Consider the following 18916-nt stretch of genomic DNA (forward strand, 5'->3'; position numbering starts at 1 on the left):
ACAACCTCACGACCGCCGAACACCTTCACTTCCAGATCCACACCGACCCCAGGACCACACTTAGAGGCACCCTCATCTACAGACCACCAGCAACCCGCACGCAATTCAACGAACACATCACTGACCTCATCAGCCCACATGCCCTCACATCTGAGAACCACATCCTACTAGGAGACCTCAACTTCCACCTGGAAAATAAAAACGACAGCAACACCACCACCCTCCTGGACAACCTGGCCAATCTCGGACTCAAACAACTTGTTGACACCCCCACCCACCTAGCCGGACACACGCTCGACCCGATCTTCACCTCCAGCAAACACATCTCATTCGATCACACCACGGCGCTTCATTGGACGGACCACAGTTGCGTCCACTTCATCTACAAAAAGACCACAACTCACAACCCCCCACAACCTTTTCCTCGAAGAAACTGGAACAAAATTTCCACCGACCAACTCTTCACATCGCTTACCCAAAACCCTCCTACCATATCATCGGACCCAAACAAAGCAGCCACCAAACTCATGCAATGGCTCACCCACAGCGCGGACGAACTAGCACCCTTGAAAAACCACCAGATCAAACAAGGTAGCAAAAAGGCCCCTTGGTTCGACGATGACCTCAAGAAATCCAAGAAGATCTGTCGCACCCTCGAGAAATCCTGGAGAAAAAACCCAACCACTCACAACCTGACCTCCTTCAAGGACGCCATCCGCAAACACCACCAATTGATCCGGTCCACCAAGAAATCAGCATTCAAGGACCGACTCGACAACAACGCCCACAACAGCAAGGAACTATTCAACATCGTCAAAGAATTTACCAACCCCATCGCCGGCACCAACGACATCACTCCATCCCAAGACCTCTGCGACTCTCTATCCTCCTTCTTCCTCAACAAAATCGTTGACATACATAACAGCTTTAATAACCAACCTGAAGATCAGACCACTCCACCCACCTCCGAACCAAAACAGCAATCTCACAACCTTTGCGCCTGGAACCCAATCACTACTGAAGACACCATCCGCCTGATGAACTCCATCCACTCAGGCTCTCCAACCGACCCATGTCCCCACCACATTTTTAACAAAGCAGACTCCATCATCGCACCCCATCTCCGCGATGTCATCAACTGCTCCTTTAACTCCGCTACCTTCCCGGAAAGCTGGAAACATGCCGAACTCAGCACCCTCCTAAAGAAACCCACAGCAGACCCCTCTGAACTTAAGAACTACCGCCCCATCTCACTCCTCCCTTTCCCGGCCAAAATCATTGAGAAAGCCGTCAATAATCAGCTCGCCGCCTTCCTCGAATCCAACAAATCCCTCGACCCTTCGCAATCCGGATTCCGAGCCAAACACAGCACCGAAACCGCCCTCATCGCAGCTACAGACGACATCCGAACACTACTAGACAACGGAGAAACAGCTGCCCTCATCTTACTTGACCTCTCCGCAGCCTTCGACACAGTCTGTCACAACACCCTCATACAACGCCTCAGCAACGTCGGAATACAAGGAAAAGCTCTGGACTGGATCATCTCGTTCCTCGCAGGAAGAACTCAGAGAGTCCGCCTCCCCTCATTCAAATCAGAGGCCACCGAAGTTATCTGCGGCGTACCACAAGGATCATCGCTCGGTCCCACCCTCTTCAACGTTTACATGAGCCCCCTCGCATCCATCGCACGACAACACAACGTCAACAACATCTCCTACGCAGACGACACCCAGCTGATCCTCTCCCTCACCAAAGACCCAAACACCGCCAAAACCAATCTACACGAAGGAATGAAAGAAGTAGCCGATTGGATGAAGAACAGCCGTTTAAAACTAAACTCGGACAAAACGGAAGTCCTCATCTTAGGATCACCCCCCTCTGCCTGGGACGACTCATGGTGGCCACCAGCCCTGGGTACAGCACCCATACCTACAGATCACGCACGTAACCTAGGCTTCATCCTAGACTCCTCCCTATCGATGACCAGACAAGTCAACGCCGTCTCATCCTCATGCTCCAACATCCTACGCATGCTCAAAAAAATATTCTGTTGGATCCCCACCGAAACAATAAAGAGAGTCACCCACGCACTGGTCACTAGTCGACTGGATTATGGAAATACCCTTTACACCGGTACCACAGCCAAACTACAGAAAAAACTCCAACGCATCCAAAACGCCTCAGCCAGACTCATACTAAACATCCTCCGTCATGCTCATATCTCCGGCCACCTGAAAGACCTCCACTGGATCCCAGTACACAAGAGAATCACATTCCGCCTCATCACCCACGCACACAAGGCTCTCTACGACCTAGGACCGGAATGCCTCAACACACGACTATCCTTCTACACACCCACCCGCCAACTACGTTCATCCAATCAAGCCCTCGCTGCAATTCCGCGCGTCCATAGATCCACCATGGGAGGAAGATCCTTTTCCTACTTAGCAGCCAAGACTTGGAATTCTCTCCCCACTCACCTTCGTCTTACGCAGAACCACCTCTCCTTCAGAAAGCAGCTCAAAACCTGGCTTTTCGATAAGTAATGCACCCAACCTCCCACAAGCGCCTTGAGACCCTCTGGGTGAGTAATGCGCTATACAAATTACTGAACTTGAACATGCAGTGGTTGGAAGGGGTCATCACCTATGCGATGATCTTTGGATCATTAGGTAATAAACCAATTTAAGGGTCAACTGTAGCGGTAGACCATTCCCACAAGGGGGTCAACAGATTCATGGGGAGAGGGACTTGGGCTTCTCTAGACAAGTACCAATACGAGAGAAAAATTGAAGGGTAGCATGACAAAGACAGGGAACACTTGTCTAGATTGGGAGCTGACCTATTCCTCCTGGAGGTACAAGAGGCACGAAAAAGCGACGGGAAGCGGCTAGGTGGGTGGGGGGCTCTGTCATCGACGGGGGCCTCCTCCAGAGCTGTGGCGGAGTTACAGGGCGATCTGGAAGCAGTCGGGTGCAGTAAGGGTACCTCTGCGGCAGAAGGGTACAGTAAGGGTACCTCTGCCTGGCACAGTAAGGGTGCCTGAGCCAAGGACCAGGAGCCGAAGGAGGTTCCGGGAAACCGTGACGGCGCCCCGTTAGTCCTTCGGGCGGTCGGGGGGCCAGAACCGACCGGGGGTGTGCCACACCGCTCCGCCCCGGCAGGGGGGGTGGGGGGGCGGGAGTATAACGAAGTTGGTAATGTGCTGCACCGTCAGAGCATCGACTCGCCGTGCAAGATGGCTCCTTAGGCATGCGGGACAGCGAGGGGCTGCCTGCTTTGGATCGCCCGTAAGATGACCCACCTTAAACGTCATACGTGTGTTGTATGAAATAAACCTGCAGCAGTTTTTTCCCATAAATATGTCTCCAGAGTTTCATTGGGGAGGAATTGTGTATATGTACAGGCGGGCGGGAGTGAATGGCGGTGTGGGCACTATGCCCGCTGACCGCGTGACCCGCAGGGGAACATGGGCGGGACAGCGCTTTAGTCCCACCCGGCAGAAACTCCAGCCGACACTGGTGGGGTGCCCCGCCCCGCGTTATCCATTCACAGGCCAGGGCTACAGGTGGGAGGGGCGAAACCGCCATGTCTACCTCGGTGGCCAAGGCTCGGCCTCTTTTCATCCTAGTCTCCCGCGGCCCAAGTCCCATGTGTCAATCCTTTTCTGGAAGCGCGAGAAAGAGTTGGAATTATCTTTCCCCAGCCCTTCACACAACCACGTGTCACGCTACCTTTAAAAAGGAACTCAAAATACTTATTTAAGAAAGACACTTTGGTTAGCACTAAAAGTCCACATTTGTAAAGCGCACAATCACCCGTAAGGGTCTCTAGGCGCTGGGGGCCATTGGGAAGATTAAGCGAGCTATTGCCCAGAGTCACATGGTGCTGGGCTAACCTGCCGCCGGAGCCGGGGATCGAACCGTGGTCCCCAGATTCCAGTGTCAGTCGCCCTGGCCGCGGCGCCACACCTCTTCCACATATAATCGCCCTTATTATTCAAAGTCACTTGGACCTGGTCTGTTTTGACGCCTTTGCATTGATTTGCTTAAATTTATGTTTTTGACTGTTGTTCGAATCTGCTGCTGAAAAATGTCCTTGGGCTATGCTCGCGTTTTGTAAAACCGCAAATAAATAAGCAACATCTGTTATGTGATATGGCTGTACGTGTAGTTAACACCTATGAGAAGCAATTCGCTGTACTGTCACTAGGTGGCACGCTATCCATTTGCTACGAAAACCAGAGACTGCCACGAGATCTTAACATTTTGCTATCTACAAATACATTTGTCTTATTGGCTACCGGTCTGAAGCCCCGTGACCACAATAATGTCCCTCTTCGAAAAATATTAACGACTGTCCACGGGTGGGCCTAAACTCTTTTCTTAAGTGGGAAAGCCTTTCCATTTACCATGTTTGCTATTGTATACAGGGCCGGTCCTAGGCCTTCTGAGGCCCCGGGCGAAAGGGAAGATGCGAGGCCCCCCTAGTTGCATATTGCGTCACAAGAAGTGACATCACAGAAAGCGACATCGCAGTACTATTGATCTTTTTTTGGCATCACTGAAGCTAACTAATGTGGATATCAGTAACATGGACAAAAAGTAGAGGGGATTGAAAACAGGTGAGCAAATATCAATTTATTATAAAAAGTAGATACAATTAAATATTGCAATCAAACAAGGTTGAGAGAATGAACACAATGCTTGTTGCAAAATGCAGTGAGGTCACAAACTCCAAACCAGATCGCTTGTAACCACAAAAATGTTTGAACATCTGGCCCATGGCTCTTCTAGCTGACAAGTTAAAACTTTTTGATTCTGCTGGTTTTAGTTTGAAAGTGAAAATTACATAGATTGGTCCAAAGATCGCCGACCTTGCACCAGGAAGCTCTGCACCTACAACAGTGATTACTCCGGATCAGGCACGTTGCCCATTGGGCTCAAAGGGCTTCAGCATCTTTTTAATTGCGATTTTTCAAACAAAAAGTACAGGCACAGTATAGAAGAAAGAGGAGCAATCGCATAGTGGGGTATGAGGACTGTGAGACGGAACAGCATGCTTTGCTATCAAGTTGTAGAGTCAAGGTACCATCATGACGTAACATAACATAGTAACATTTAATCTTAGTATCCTAGGCCATAGGTGCTTGAGATGAGTAAGGAGCTATAAGAGGACTGGCGAGTGTTGAAGCGCAGAGAATTCTAGAGGAGGCCACCTCACCTACCGGTAGTGAACAGCAATGTAGAGCAGACTTTTTGTGCAGTGGCGAGCGTTACTATTACGTAATCTTTAAGGGTGTGTAATATACCGACCTTGGAAGGTTAAAAGTGTTAGCTTGCCTAGGCACGATTTACGTGTAGGAACCGCAGGTCAGGAGTGAGCATCTGATTTACTGACACATCTTGCCAGTAACGCATAAAGAGCATCTTCTGGTCTATGCCGTACTTCAGGACTAGAGGATAAAATGCGTTTTGAAGCAATATGGTTGAGATGTGATAGCATGGCCATCGAAATGATCACTGCAAGAAGTCACTCAGCACCACCACAGCACCACTCAGCACCACCACAGCATCACTCAGCGCCACCCCAGCATCACTCAGCGCCACCCCAGCATCACTCAGCGCCACCCCAGCATCACTCAGCACCACCACATTATCACTCAGCACCGCCACATTATCACTCAGCACCACCACAGCACCACTCAGCACCACCACAGCATCACTCAGCACCACCACGGCAACACTCAGCACCACCACAGCACCACTCAGCACCACCACAGCACCACTCAGCACCACCACAGCACCACTCAGCACCACCACAGCACCACTCAGCGCCACCCCAGCATCACTCAGCGCCACCCCAGCATCACTCAGCACCACCACATTATCACTCAGCACCACCACATTATCACTCAGCACCACCACAGCACCACCAAAGCACCACTCAGCACCACCACATCACCACTCAGCATCACCACATCACCACTCAGCACCACCACAGCACCACTCAGCACCACCACAGCACCACTCAGCACCACCACAGCACCACTCAGCACCACCACAGCATCACTCAGCACCACCACAGCATCACTCTGGAACACCACAGCATCACTCTGGAACACCACAGCATCATTATGCGCCACCACAGCATCACTCAGGGCCTCCACAGCATCACTCAGGGCCTCCACAGCATCACTCAGCGCCTCCACAGCATCACTCACGACCTCCACAGCATCACTCACGGCCACCACAGCACCACTCAGCACCACCCAGCACCACCACAGCACCACTCAGCACCACCACAGCATCACTCAGCACCACCACAGCATCACTCAGCACCATTCAGCACCACCACAGCATCACTCAGCACCACCACAGCATCACTCAGCACCACCACAGCACCACTCAGCACCACCACAGCAAAACTCAGCACCACCACAGCATCACTCAGAACCACCACAGCATCACTCAGCACCACCACAGCACCACTCAGCACCACCACAGCACCACTCAGCACCACCATAGCATCACTCAGTGCCACCCCAGCATCACTCAGCACCACCACAGCATCACTCAGCTCCACCCCAGCATCACTCAGCGCCACCACATTATCACTCAGCACCACCACAGCACCACTCAGGACTACCACAGCACCACTCAGCACCACCACAGCATCACTCAGCGCCACCATAGCATCACTCAGCGCCACCCCAGCATCACTCCGCACCACCACATTATCACTCAGCACCACCACATTATCACTCAGCACCACCACAGCACCACTCAGCACCACCACAGCACCACTCAGCAACACCACAGCACCACTCAGCACCACCAAAGCACCACTCAGCACCACCACAGCATCACACAGTGCCACGCCAGCATCAATCAGCACCACCACAGCATCACTCAGCGCCACCCCAGCATCACTCAGCGCCACCACATTATCACTCAGCACCACCACAGCACCACTCAGCACCACTACAGCACCACTCAGCACCACCACAGCATCACTCACGGCCTCCACAGCATCACTCAGGGCCACCACAGCATCACTCAGGGGCACCACAACATCACTATGCGCTACCATAGCATCACTGAAAGCCACAGCATCACTCGTCGCCACCACAACATCACTCCGCGCCATCACAGCATCAATCTGTGCAACCATTCAACAACAACTGGTTCAAATATATTCTCTCAATGTTTCAAGCTTTATTACAAATGTCACAAAACGATGTTAATATTTCACTTCTGTTCTTGGATTTTCTTCACAATAAAATACACTGAACATAATCTTCAGAAAAGTTATTTACAAAAGTTTAAGCTGTTGCCATTATAAATTACAATCATTTTTATTTAAGTATTAATTAATTAAAAAATTAAAAGCCATTGTTATTTGTAATATCAATACATCTAAGTCACGTAAATACAAAACATGTTGCTTTACAAATGCTATAGGTGTCACATTTGCGAAAGTTATAACTATTGGCATTGTAAATGACAAAGCTATTAATTTAGCTATTTTCAAAACCAACACATAAATAATAAAATTGTCATTTACAAGACCAATAGCTCAAACTTTCCTAATGCGAGACCTATTGCATTGCAAATGCTTGTTTAAAAGGTCCACTATACTTAAACGGCAAGGTGCTGTTCTACTAGTAATTTATGAACGTGGTTTCCACTGCAACTGATTTTGCTTCACTTACTTTTTCACGTCTCTGCTTCCTGCCCAATAGCCACCGATGGCTACAATGCCCACATTACAAAGATGATAACAATTTTGTAGTCCAGGACAGGCTCATTGGAGGCATACATTGCCACCTTCACTGACTTGCCGAATGTGTCACCAATATATAAATGAGTCCTGCTTAAAACCTACACTCTTTCTGCGCTTTCTGAAACAGACACCGAAGGCTACAAGGCCCAGGGAAGGGGGCCCCCACACCATGACCTTCCAGCTCGACACAGTGCTATGAGGCCCTGGGAAGGGGCCCCCCTCCCCATGGCCTTCAAACCGTAACAAGGCACTTCCCAAGACACTGCAGAGAGCTCATCAGAGAGCAAAAAAAAAAAAAAAAAAACGTCAGCTGAAGGGGTGTGCTTCAATTGTAGCTGTACATAGCTTAGATGGCAACAGTAAATATATTTTCGATTTGTATGTAATACTGACCCCCCCTGTCAGATCAGTACAAGTCAAATATTGCTTCTGCATAAATGAAATGCGTTTAATTTATCGAGCTGTTCAATTAAGATAGGAGACACTGCCCTACCAAGATTCGAAGTATAACAAAAGCCAGTTGATCTGGCTGCTCCCTCCTCCCCTCACCCACCTTCTCTTACCTGTGTCCGGCTGGTGCTCGAAAGAAACAAAGGGGCCTCTGTTGCTTGGATACAAAATGCCCAAACAGAGCCGAGAATGGCCGGTACTTAACCGAGGCGCTGCCGGGGGCCCTGTAGTGAGCTGTGAAAGTGTGACCTTTCACAGGGGCGCGAGGCCCCCTGTGTTTTGCTGAGCGCGAGGCCCTGGGCGGCTGCCCACACTGCCCATGCCTAGCGCCGGCCCTGATTGTATAGACAAACTGAGAGGAACCTTCAGAGCAACTGTGGAGAAGTAAAGAGATCGGAAGTAAAGAGATCGTAAGAAAAGCCGGAAAGGGTTGACACAGAGCTTGAGGGCAGTGAGAGAGGGACTGCTTCTAATTTGTCAGATGTTCATTTATCGACATGCTTAGTTAAGTCTTAAGGTGCTAGTGAGGAGTGAAAATGAAAGCAGGAAACTGGTAATGATGCTAAAGGTGGTATTTAGTCCCGTTCAGCCTTCTACTCGTTAGTAACCGTGCGTATTCCTACACCGATAGTGGGTGGGGACTGGAGCTTGTGATGTTGTGAACCTGGGGAAACTGGCGGGTGATTGCATGCGTGTGCCATAATTATCTAGGATTGCAATCTGATACATCGTAATTGCAATTAAACAATCTGAGATATCTTCTTCAGTATCGGCAGCCCTGGCTGTCACCCGAAGCGGTGGGGCCCGCTAGATGGAAGGGCTACAAGTGATTGTGGATTTGCTTGGTAAGGAGGAAGGGGTGGTACTGAAACCCTCGCGCTACCTTGCTAATTGGGTAGAATTTTAAACCAAGCCCTAAAAACACAACAAAAGTGTAGAATCTTGGGGGCATATGTATCAAGCCCTTTTCTCGTTCGCAAACGGGCCGATCAGAATCGGCCCCTTTGCGAACGGGGAAAAGGTCTTTTGGTGGTAATTTGCGAATTCTTTGAAAAAAGCATGCTTTTGCTTTTTTTCACAGTGCCATGTGCCACACATACATGCCCTTAGGGCATGTATGTGCGCCACATGTGCACACATACATATTTCAGGGGTGCAACAGGGTGTCCTTTTGACATGCTGGCACCCTTGAAATAGCATTCTCAATTTGCGATTCTCTAATTGCGAATCGCAATTTGAGAATGTCTGCCCATTCATTCCTATTGGCCTCCTAGCCCATAGGAACGAATGGGAAGGTATTCCTTAATTGCGATTCGCAATTTGCTAATCGCTATTAAGGAATGCCAAGGAATCGCAAAATATTTGTGATTTATTACATCCCGTTTTGCGATTCTCAAATAGGGATTCTCTCAAAAATCGCTATTTGAGAAGGCCAATGACGGTATTTGATACATATGCCCCCAAGTTCCTGCCAGCTGAGCAGAAAACAATTGACCATTAATGAAAATGGGGTAACCCAATTGGTCTAGGACCTGGGTGATTAGCGTTATTATAAAACAATGGTCCAAAGACTATTATTTATGATGTCACAGTTAGTCAACAATTTATAAATTTGTGATCTGAGTATAATAATCTACTCTAATCAAATAAATTGGATACTCTTAAAGATGCAACAGCAAGATTGAAACTTTCAATGGTGGTTTAATTATTTTACCACTCTTAGAAATGCACTATTAGTGATGCATACAATTCTAAAAATACATATGGGTCATATTGGTTGCCCCAATTGGAGCGTGCAAAAATAGAAAAGAGTGATAAAGTTCAGTGATAAGAAAAGAAAGGAATTGCAAAGATAAGTGACATAAAATTACAATGATATTATTATACACAAGGGTTCATTAATTATCCCTACACTCATGCCTGGCCTTCCAAAAGTCAAACCATCAATTATAAGTTGATCAGAAACCTATATTGGTAAATTATATTGCACAAAGGAACAATAAATGGGTCCAGGCTGATATACAATGGGCGTCGACGTTTCGACTCGGCTTCTGGCCTCCCGGTGATTTAAACCTGGGCCTTGCGAGTCTTCATCAGGACTGTATCGGGCAACCAAATATCAGTGGATCACCCTATAAGACAATGTTTAGAATTGTATGCATCACTAATAGTGCATTTCTAAGAGTGGTAAAATAATTAAACCACCATTGAAAGTTTCAATCTTGCTGTTGCATCTTTAAGAGTATCCAATTTATTTGATTAGAGTAGATTATTATACTCAGATCACGAATTTATAAATTGTTGACTAACTGTGACATCATAAATAATAGTCTTTGGAGCAGAAAACAATGACCTGAGGTGGAGAGGCAGTAGACTGCTCATGCAAAGGAAAGAGTAATAAGTAACTTGTAAGCATTATTATGAAACTGTGTATTCATAGGTTGTTGTTCACACCATCACTAAAAGTGTAGCAGAAACCATTAAAAAAGGGAAGAAGGCCTGATGAAAAAGAAAAACCTTTGATTTGAAGTGGGTATCAATTGATGCCATAAGAGAATATGAACAGATTGACTGATGAACATCTTGCATTAGCCAGAAACAAACCCATTGATTTCTATTATTACATTGTTGAGTCTCACTTTTAGAGATAAATATGTTACAAGCTGGGTTATGGCAAGAGACTAAAAAGGGGCTAAAAGGAGGGAACAGATTTTTTTAGGATAAAGAGCAAACTCTTGAAATTCATTTTAACGCGAGTTTATATCTTTATTGCAAATGTAGACATAAACCTACCCGTGAGGAATACCGGTCATCGAAGGAGTGCTTGATCATGAGACTCTTGAGCACGCTAATTGAGATTTGTCGGACTTCTCGAAACTCCTGCAGTGCACTCCCCACCTCCCTCAGGAGCAGGCCAACCAAGAAGTGGTTCTTGCAAAACTCGTCCGTCAGTGAGAAGTCCAGCTGTAAATCTGAAGGAAGGGAACAAGAGGTAACTAAAGAGTGGAAGAACTAATACTACATTTTAATTTATTAAGGACTTAAAATAGAGAATACTTTGAGAGAATAAAAGCAGTGCATTGGTACTTCAGCCAAGAAATATATACTTATACTTCCACTCAACCATCATTAAGCAGTGCCCCTTATGTATAACGAGGGCTTGAGGTTGCAAATCAAGAGAGAGAGAAACTTCGAAGATGGCACACTGTGCGCGTCTATTCTAGCGCTACTGCCTTGTTGCTACAAGATGTTAAAGCCAGATAAATCAACAAGTGGCTGAAAAACTACTGCGCACACACTAAGCAAACCTCTATCAGGTACTATACAAGACACTTTTAAAATTGCACAGACGTTGAAATATTCGCTATACAAACAGCAGAAAACACAATGGTGAGTTATATTCTAGTTGTCATATGTGCAGGATTTAGTGAATTTAGAGCTATTAAATTTAATTTACTGAGGTTTGTTTTATGATATAAACCACGAATAGGTATGTTAAGGACAGATGTAAGACTTGGAGCAGGCTAATTCTCTATGATTAATAGGCCAATAGGGTTATACCGCAGGTTAGTCTTTTATCCTTGAGCAAAAAAAAAATTGAAATTTCTTGTAAAATGCAAAGTACCTTAGCGCAATTAAAACACAATCACCATTATTAGATATAATAGCTGGAACAGTTGCTTCTCTGAAAACAATTTTTTTTAAAAACCCACCCCAAAAAAATGTCAATGGAAGACACTCTGGTTTTAACTGCACGATTACATAATGAAAATGTTCAAAGCTTATAAGCTTCACAATGAATTTGGCTCTAGCAGAAAAATAATTTGATAATGCACGAGGGCCTCAATGAGTACCGAACTAAAGCGGGTTGCCTTGTTCCATATTTGGATTCAATTTTTTAACAAATCAGTATTATTCTTTGGAACAGGAGAGAGAACGTACAGCTCTTAAAAGACAGGCACGTCCACCTGGTTTGGCATCCATCTCACATCCCCCATTCAATTACCTCCCTCCTGAAAAATGTGCTGCCGCTTTCTTTACCTGTGAATTAGTCTAATGTCACATCATCAGCAGTTTCCTCAGTGATAAAAATGGATTGCGAGTTTGTCACAGGATGCTTGTTTCCTTTACAATCTGAAGAACTGTGCCCGAATTGCTAAAGTGATCAACTTTCCACCCTCTGGGATTAAAATCTAACACTTGTAACTTTTAGAATTACACTATTGTTCAAAGATGTATTGACTAGGCTTTGAGGTATTGCCTTAGAAAAGTGTGCATTGGCCACACTGAGCACCAGCTTCAGAACCTGCGTACCAGCATTAATGGTTATGGAACTAAAGTGTAGGACTCACAGACTTCTTTCTTTACTCTGGAAATCATCAAATGTGATGTTATGTTAATTTTATTTACGTAGCGTGTTAATGCCCAGGGGCGTCTAAGTGCTGATTGTTTCACATTGAAAGTGTGATCACGACTGCCGGCGATTTACCATGATTTAAACAGCCTGGTCTTTACAGCTTCCCGGAAAGATAGAAGGTTGGCCTCGTTTATAATGGTTAACGGGAGTGTGTTCCATATTTTGGTTGCTTCCATCACAATGCTCTTTTCAAAGGCTATTAGAATAACATAGGAGCTTGCATTAGTAAAAATCTCCAATATGTTCAATTGAAAATGAATCAAAATGTAATTTCTAATTCTGTTATTCGAAAAGACTATAACTGTGAATAGACCATATGCTAGACTCATTTCACGAAAAGACTAGAAGCATGAGGTTTCAGCAGGCGGCCAGTTCCTGGAAGTGCTATCAGTAGAGAAGGTCGGGTCTGGGGTAAAGAGGTTACGTCAACTTATTGTGCAGTCCACGATACTGTCTCGTTTGGATTATGCCAGCTCTCTGCTTCTAGGAGCTAATAAAGCAGAGATACGGCGATTACAACGAGTGCAGAACTCCGCATCCAGAGCGCTGGTGGGTCTTCCTCAACACTGCTCGGTAGGGGCTACTATTCAAGGGCTACATAGGCTTCGGATCGATAAACGGATTCAGTTTAAGCTCTTTGCTTATCGTTTAAGATCTTAAAGTCTAATAGCCCAACGCTCCTGTGCGGTTTGCTGAGCTCGTATGTCCCATATCGACAGCTGCGCACTAGCGGACAACACATGGCGAATGTCCCACGGTTTACACGATCCCGGGGCGGAGGGTCATCCTTTCGGTATTTAGCAGCCAAGCTGTGGAACTCCCTGCCACTACACATCCGGGCCATGGAGGACCTGCTTGTGTTTCGGAAAGCTATCAAAACCCTCCTGTTCTCCTCAGTATAGGACTTTGGACTAGTTTCCCTGTGCTGTAATTTTTCTGGTTCTCTCTGTTCAGTTCTGACAGCGCCGGGACACCCCTTTGCTGGGGCAGCTGTGCGCTCTAGAAATCTTTTTAACGTACAAGTGATACTGGTACGACAGCTTTAGGTCTGTTACAGATTCACATGATCTTAGAAGTCCAACTAAGCCATGAAGAAATCTAGAAAAAGTCCAAAATCTTTTGAAATATAATCTAGTTGGTATTGACCGTGGAACCATCACCAACTAGAGATCAACAAGAACACCCAGATTTCCCTAGTCCATCTCTTGACAGTCTGCTTGGTCCAGGGAACCCCTGCTTCTTTAATTCTACAAAAACTATTGGTGAGATTAAGATAATAACGATTGCAAGAGCTGGCAGTGAGGCTGAGAATCAGAATCAGTTTGGTGTGCAACAGCGCTATGTTACTGGATTGCAGTCTTCAATGTCATGTAAAATAATGCCGGAATGTGTGACAGCATTAGGTTGTTCACATGGTAGTAGTAAACTGTTTCTCACCTATTCTGGAAAGTATGCATGTTCTACTAACTTAGAAATGTTTTCACGGTTTAATTGTGTCTATAATGAGCTGAACCACGTTGTATGAGGAAAGTTACAGCTTACCATTCTACAAAAACCAAGTGAACGAGTATGTCGGCAAAAAACACACAGATACTGTCGGAAGGATCAACACATTTTTAGGCCTACACACAGGTTCTTCTACCCTGCACAGGTTTCCTCCCCAGAAAGATTGCGACTTTCAGACACCTCAAAATAAGAGCATGCGTCTTCCAGAATGCCACCTTAAAAAAAACATAAAACTATGGGAGAAAAACAGGTCCACGTTCCTCACAGAGGGTGCTGAGTGTATAAACACAAACCTTCCTCAACTCAAGAACTGCCCTCAATGTAGTTTATCCTCCAGAGCATGAATAAATACTTCTTCTGTAAAAAAAATAGACAGGATTCTTCCTGCTGAACATGTGTAGGGATTGCGCCATTATTGCCCTTTTAGAAAAACAAGCAGTGGAAAAGCCAATAGGTCTCGCCTTTTTGGGCCTCTTTGCTTTGTCAACGGTTTTTAGCAATGCTGTACAGCATGCCCGATGCTGTGCAGAATGGATGAAGAGGATTAAGAAAAAAAGCCTATGATAAAGCCGGCCCTGTGATTTTGTAGGCGTAAGCACAATGCACACATCTACAAAATGATGCAGGCAATTTTCTTTTCTTTTTATTTACTGATCTGAGTTATATCTGTAAATCAAAAGAAAAAAAATGCGAAACTTTTTTTTAAAGCAGGTGGAGGGAAGCAACAAGGGGGGTAGAAGCAACGTGGAGGGCGCCGGTAGGAGGAAGCAAACAACACAGTAAAGTGTGGGTGGCGAGAAAAGCAAACAGGTGAGAGTTACAAAAATGTGGAGCTTGGGGTGGGGTAAGCACATGCCTAAGAGAGCAACATAGAGGCGAACAGATCTCGGATGGGGCTGGGGAGAAGCATACGGGTAAGAGATAGCAGCAACACAGAGCACGAGGGAGGGCGGAAGACAAGTACACGAGGGAGACACCTGGAAATTACGTGCATGTTTGTGGAGTACTTATCAAAAACGAAAAAAAAAACAGAAGTGCTTGAAAAGTGAGCAGTGGAAGGAGACAAGTAATGTGGCAAGCAATGGACGGTCGCATAGTCCACCCTAAGCTGACAATAGGTCTTTTTGCAAAAAAAGTGGGCCAGCAAGGGATTTTATTTAAGTTATTAATATCAGCAACTTGAGGGCTCTAATTAATTAAGAACCCACACTACTGTAAGTTAGTGGCTGAGAATAAAAGGTATCTCTAAAACAAGAGAATAATGTGACCACACTAACAGAATAAATGAATACAATAACCAGGTTTGAGTCAAAAGATTATTATTTTCTTAAAGACACATTTTTTTCTATATAACAGGGTACAGAAAAATGCATTTCAGATATACAAGGGGTATCTTATACACTCCTATGATACATCAGAAAGTAGGTCTAAACTGCTAAAATAAAATGACACAATGACTTCAAATCCAAGAGTATATGAAAATCAATCATGGTGGATGAATAACGTGCAGAATTAGACTCAATAGTCGACGTTTCGGTCTTTGCTATATTGTTTCATAAGACCATCATCAGGACATAGGCTTTATGCATCTAAGTGATGACCCTTCCAAACTATGAAACATCCACTTCCTATTTGGGTCAGTGGTATTGATTGATATAAATCAAATGATGAGGACACTCTGTCAAATATTAGATCAGGAACTTCAATAAAGAGAATGCTTAGAGCATATTTCGAAAAAGAGGCAGAAGAAAGCCACCATTCACTTTCATAGTGAAAAATATCAAGTTGAAAAAACGAGGCAACAGCTGTTATTGCCAAATACACTGTTCGCTGCAGACGTTGACAACGCTGTTGCCTCGTTTTTTCAACTTGATAAATCGTGACGTCCTACCAGCTGCAATTGAAGTAACAAACACTATGAAAGTGAATGGTGGCTTTCTTCTGCCTCTTTTTCGAAATATGCTCTAAGCATTCTCTACATTGAAGTTCCTGATCTAATATTTGACAGAGTGTCCTCATCATTTGATTTATATCAATCAATACCACTGACCCAAATAGGATGTGGATGTTTCATAGTTTGGAAGGGTCATCACTTAGATGACAGGAGTGTCATAAGACCATCCTGATGATGGTCTTATGAAATAATATCGCAAAGACCGAAACGTCGACTATTGAGTCTAATTCTGCACGTTATTCATCAACCACGATTGATTTTCATTTACTCTTGGATTTGAAGTCATTGTGTCATTTTATTTTAGCAGTTTAGACCTAGTTTCTGATGTATCATAGGAGTGTATAAGATACCCCTTGTATATCTGAAATGCTTTTTTCTGTACCCTGTTATATTAAAAAAAATGTTTTGTCTTTAAGAAAATAATAATCTTTTGACTCAAAAACCTGGTTATTGTATTCATTTATTCTGTTAGTGTGGTAACATTATTCTCTTGTTTTAGAGATACCTTTTATTCTAAGCCACTAACTTACAGTAGTGTGGGTTCTTAGTTAATTAGAGCCCTCAAGTTGCTGATATTAAAAACTTAAATAAAATCACTTTTCTTAATTTATCATTTGCCAAAGCCCGCAAGGGTATATTGGGTTGCTCACCCCTTTCTTTAATTCTTTGCAACAAGACATCTTGAGCTGTCTGGTGGGTGAGACGTAACAAGAGGTCACAGGTTCTGGAGAGAAATGTAATTGGAGAGGTTTCTACCGACTGCGAGTGCTTTGCAACCAGAAGGGGGAATAAGTGCATTTATGCCAATTCTCTCATGTTTGGCTAACAGGCGTCGACAGACACCACAAGGTGGAGCCCTGGCATCAAGGCCAAAACACCACATACAGTCATTGTAATATTTTGTCAGTAATATGCTGATTCACTCGGGTGTTATTTACAGGATCGAAAATTCTACAGGCAGAACATATTCAGTGGAAAAGGTTAATTTCCTGCCAGGCTGTTGCACTGAGCACATATTTTGAATACAAATTAGTTTTTAGCGAGCATTCAAATGAGGACAACCGAGGATAACCATTCCACGATAATTGTGTTGCATTTCACAGCAATCTCAGAACACACACATCGAAAAAAAGCTAACTCTAGTCGAAAGGAAAATGCAAATATCACACCGCGCAACCTACCTACAGGAGTGTCATACGACTCCACAGTTGGTGAAAGAAAAGCTAATTTGTGAAACAAAAAGGAAGGAAAACAGTGGAACAGAAACAATGAGATGGTATAAATAATTAATAATGCTGCTCGAATTATTAAGCAAAGCAGCATACAATGAACAAAAATAAAAACACTGTTACCGGATGAGCTTCTAAAGATGTGTTGCTACAGCGATGTACTAAGCAAACATTGCCAACTCTAGATCAACTACAAATAAGTTGTAGGAATAATTAAAAAAAAAAAAAAAGCTAAATCACTCATGCAATCATGCCACCAACATGGCTCCAAACTATATAGCTGGCTAAGTGCTTGCACCATAACAGCTCATCCATATCAGGTTAATCTTGTACTTGCCATCACACAGAGAGCACACCTTAGACACAACACCCTAAGTCCCCTGGCTAGCAACACACTGCCCCAGCCATATGGCTGGCTTTGTTTCTGTCACCTTGTACCACCACTCAGAAATGAACTTACATTTACCACATTCAGATGCACATAGCAATGCATCAAAGCCACAAAGTGGGTAAATAGATCAATAAATAACAGACACAAGACGCTGAGCATCAAACCCAGGCACCAGCAGAATGAAAGAAGCAGTAATGCCATTTGCGCACACATTCACACACACCTCAGCTTGAGACTAGGGGTCCCAATTTCCATGCTTGCGTTAGGGTCCATGGTACCCTTGCTACTCCACTGTACATAATGCTCCACACACTTCCACAACAGAAGGATAAAGCTGTCCAGTATCAAAAGTAGTCAACCATTAAACAATGCATTATCAATTCTAACCTCACCAAGTACTATCTAATGATACTGACCTCTAAATAATATGAAACACAGTGATATACAGTGTCAACCACCTACTTACACACCGGCCAATAAGCAACTCAGATTCCGAAAGCTCTACATGATCATACAAATAGTAGTAACACGGTATACAACTGCACAAGACCCAACTATCACACAGGTTTCACATCACCGGACTGAGAAGTACCATTCAAGCTACACCTATACCTTTCACACCAAAGATTACCTATAGCTTCTCAACATTCAAGTGGCTTTGCCTCAGACGTAAGAGAAGAAAGGAGCCCTATAAAAACAAGCGGTGTCTTGATAACAGTCATAATTACCTTGGTATCGCTGAACTCGGCCTTTCCCAAAGGGCATTGGAAGATTCAATGGAATGTAGTGTTCATGATTGCAGATTACCCGTAAAAACTCAAACTTGAATTCAAAAAGTGTCTGCAGAAAAAAGAAATTGTAAACAAAAGAAGAGAAACAGACAACTCCTGTTACAACATCCATGAAGAGGACATGTTCTTTATTGCTCTGCTGCAATACTGCATAAGGGGTGAGAAGGACCCCTACACCAATGCACTAATCTGGATACGAAAAAAATCGGTGCTACATCACCGTCTCCCACCTCTGTTGCCCCAAACATTCTACGCTAGTTCTGTTCTTCAAATTTCATGCTTTTGGGCTATAATGCTAAGGCAGTTTGTGAAAGTAGCACTGTCTATCTCTTGGGTCCAAACAGTCCCTCACATGGTGATGGGCGTGCACCCCTACATGCTCCAGCTGTA

The 18916-nt window shown here is 44.7% G+C and overlaps 1 protein-coding gene across 9 annotated transcripts in view; it reads right to left on the reverse strand.

Annotated features, from left to right (window-relative positions):
• Positions 1-18916, reverse strand: part of DOCK9 (dedicator of cytokinesis 9) — a 1161971-nt gene that overhangs the window by 387235 nt on the left and 755820 nt on the right. For all 9 annotated transcript variants that reach the window (XM_078657525.1, XM_078657521.1, XM_078657523.1 and 6 more), the window contains exons 30-31: positions 18464-18575; positions 11032-11210 (exon numbers count right to left, since the gene is read on the reverse strand). In XM_078657525.1, coding sequence (XP_078513651.1) covers positions 11032-11210; positions 18464-18575 — 291 coding nt within the window. The remainder of the gene's footprint in view (positions 1-11031; positions 11211-18463; positions 18576-18916) is intronic.

Source organism: Lissotriton helveticus, chromosome 8 (assembly GCF_964261635.1).
Source record: "Lissotriton helveticus chromosome 8, aLisHel1.1, whole genome shotgun sequence".
Taxonomy (NCBI): domain Eukaryota; kingdom Metazoa; phylum Chordata; class Amphibia; order Caudata; family Salamandridae; genus Lissotriton; species Lissotriton helveticus.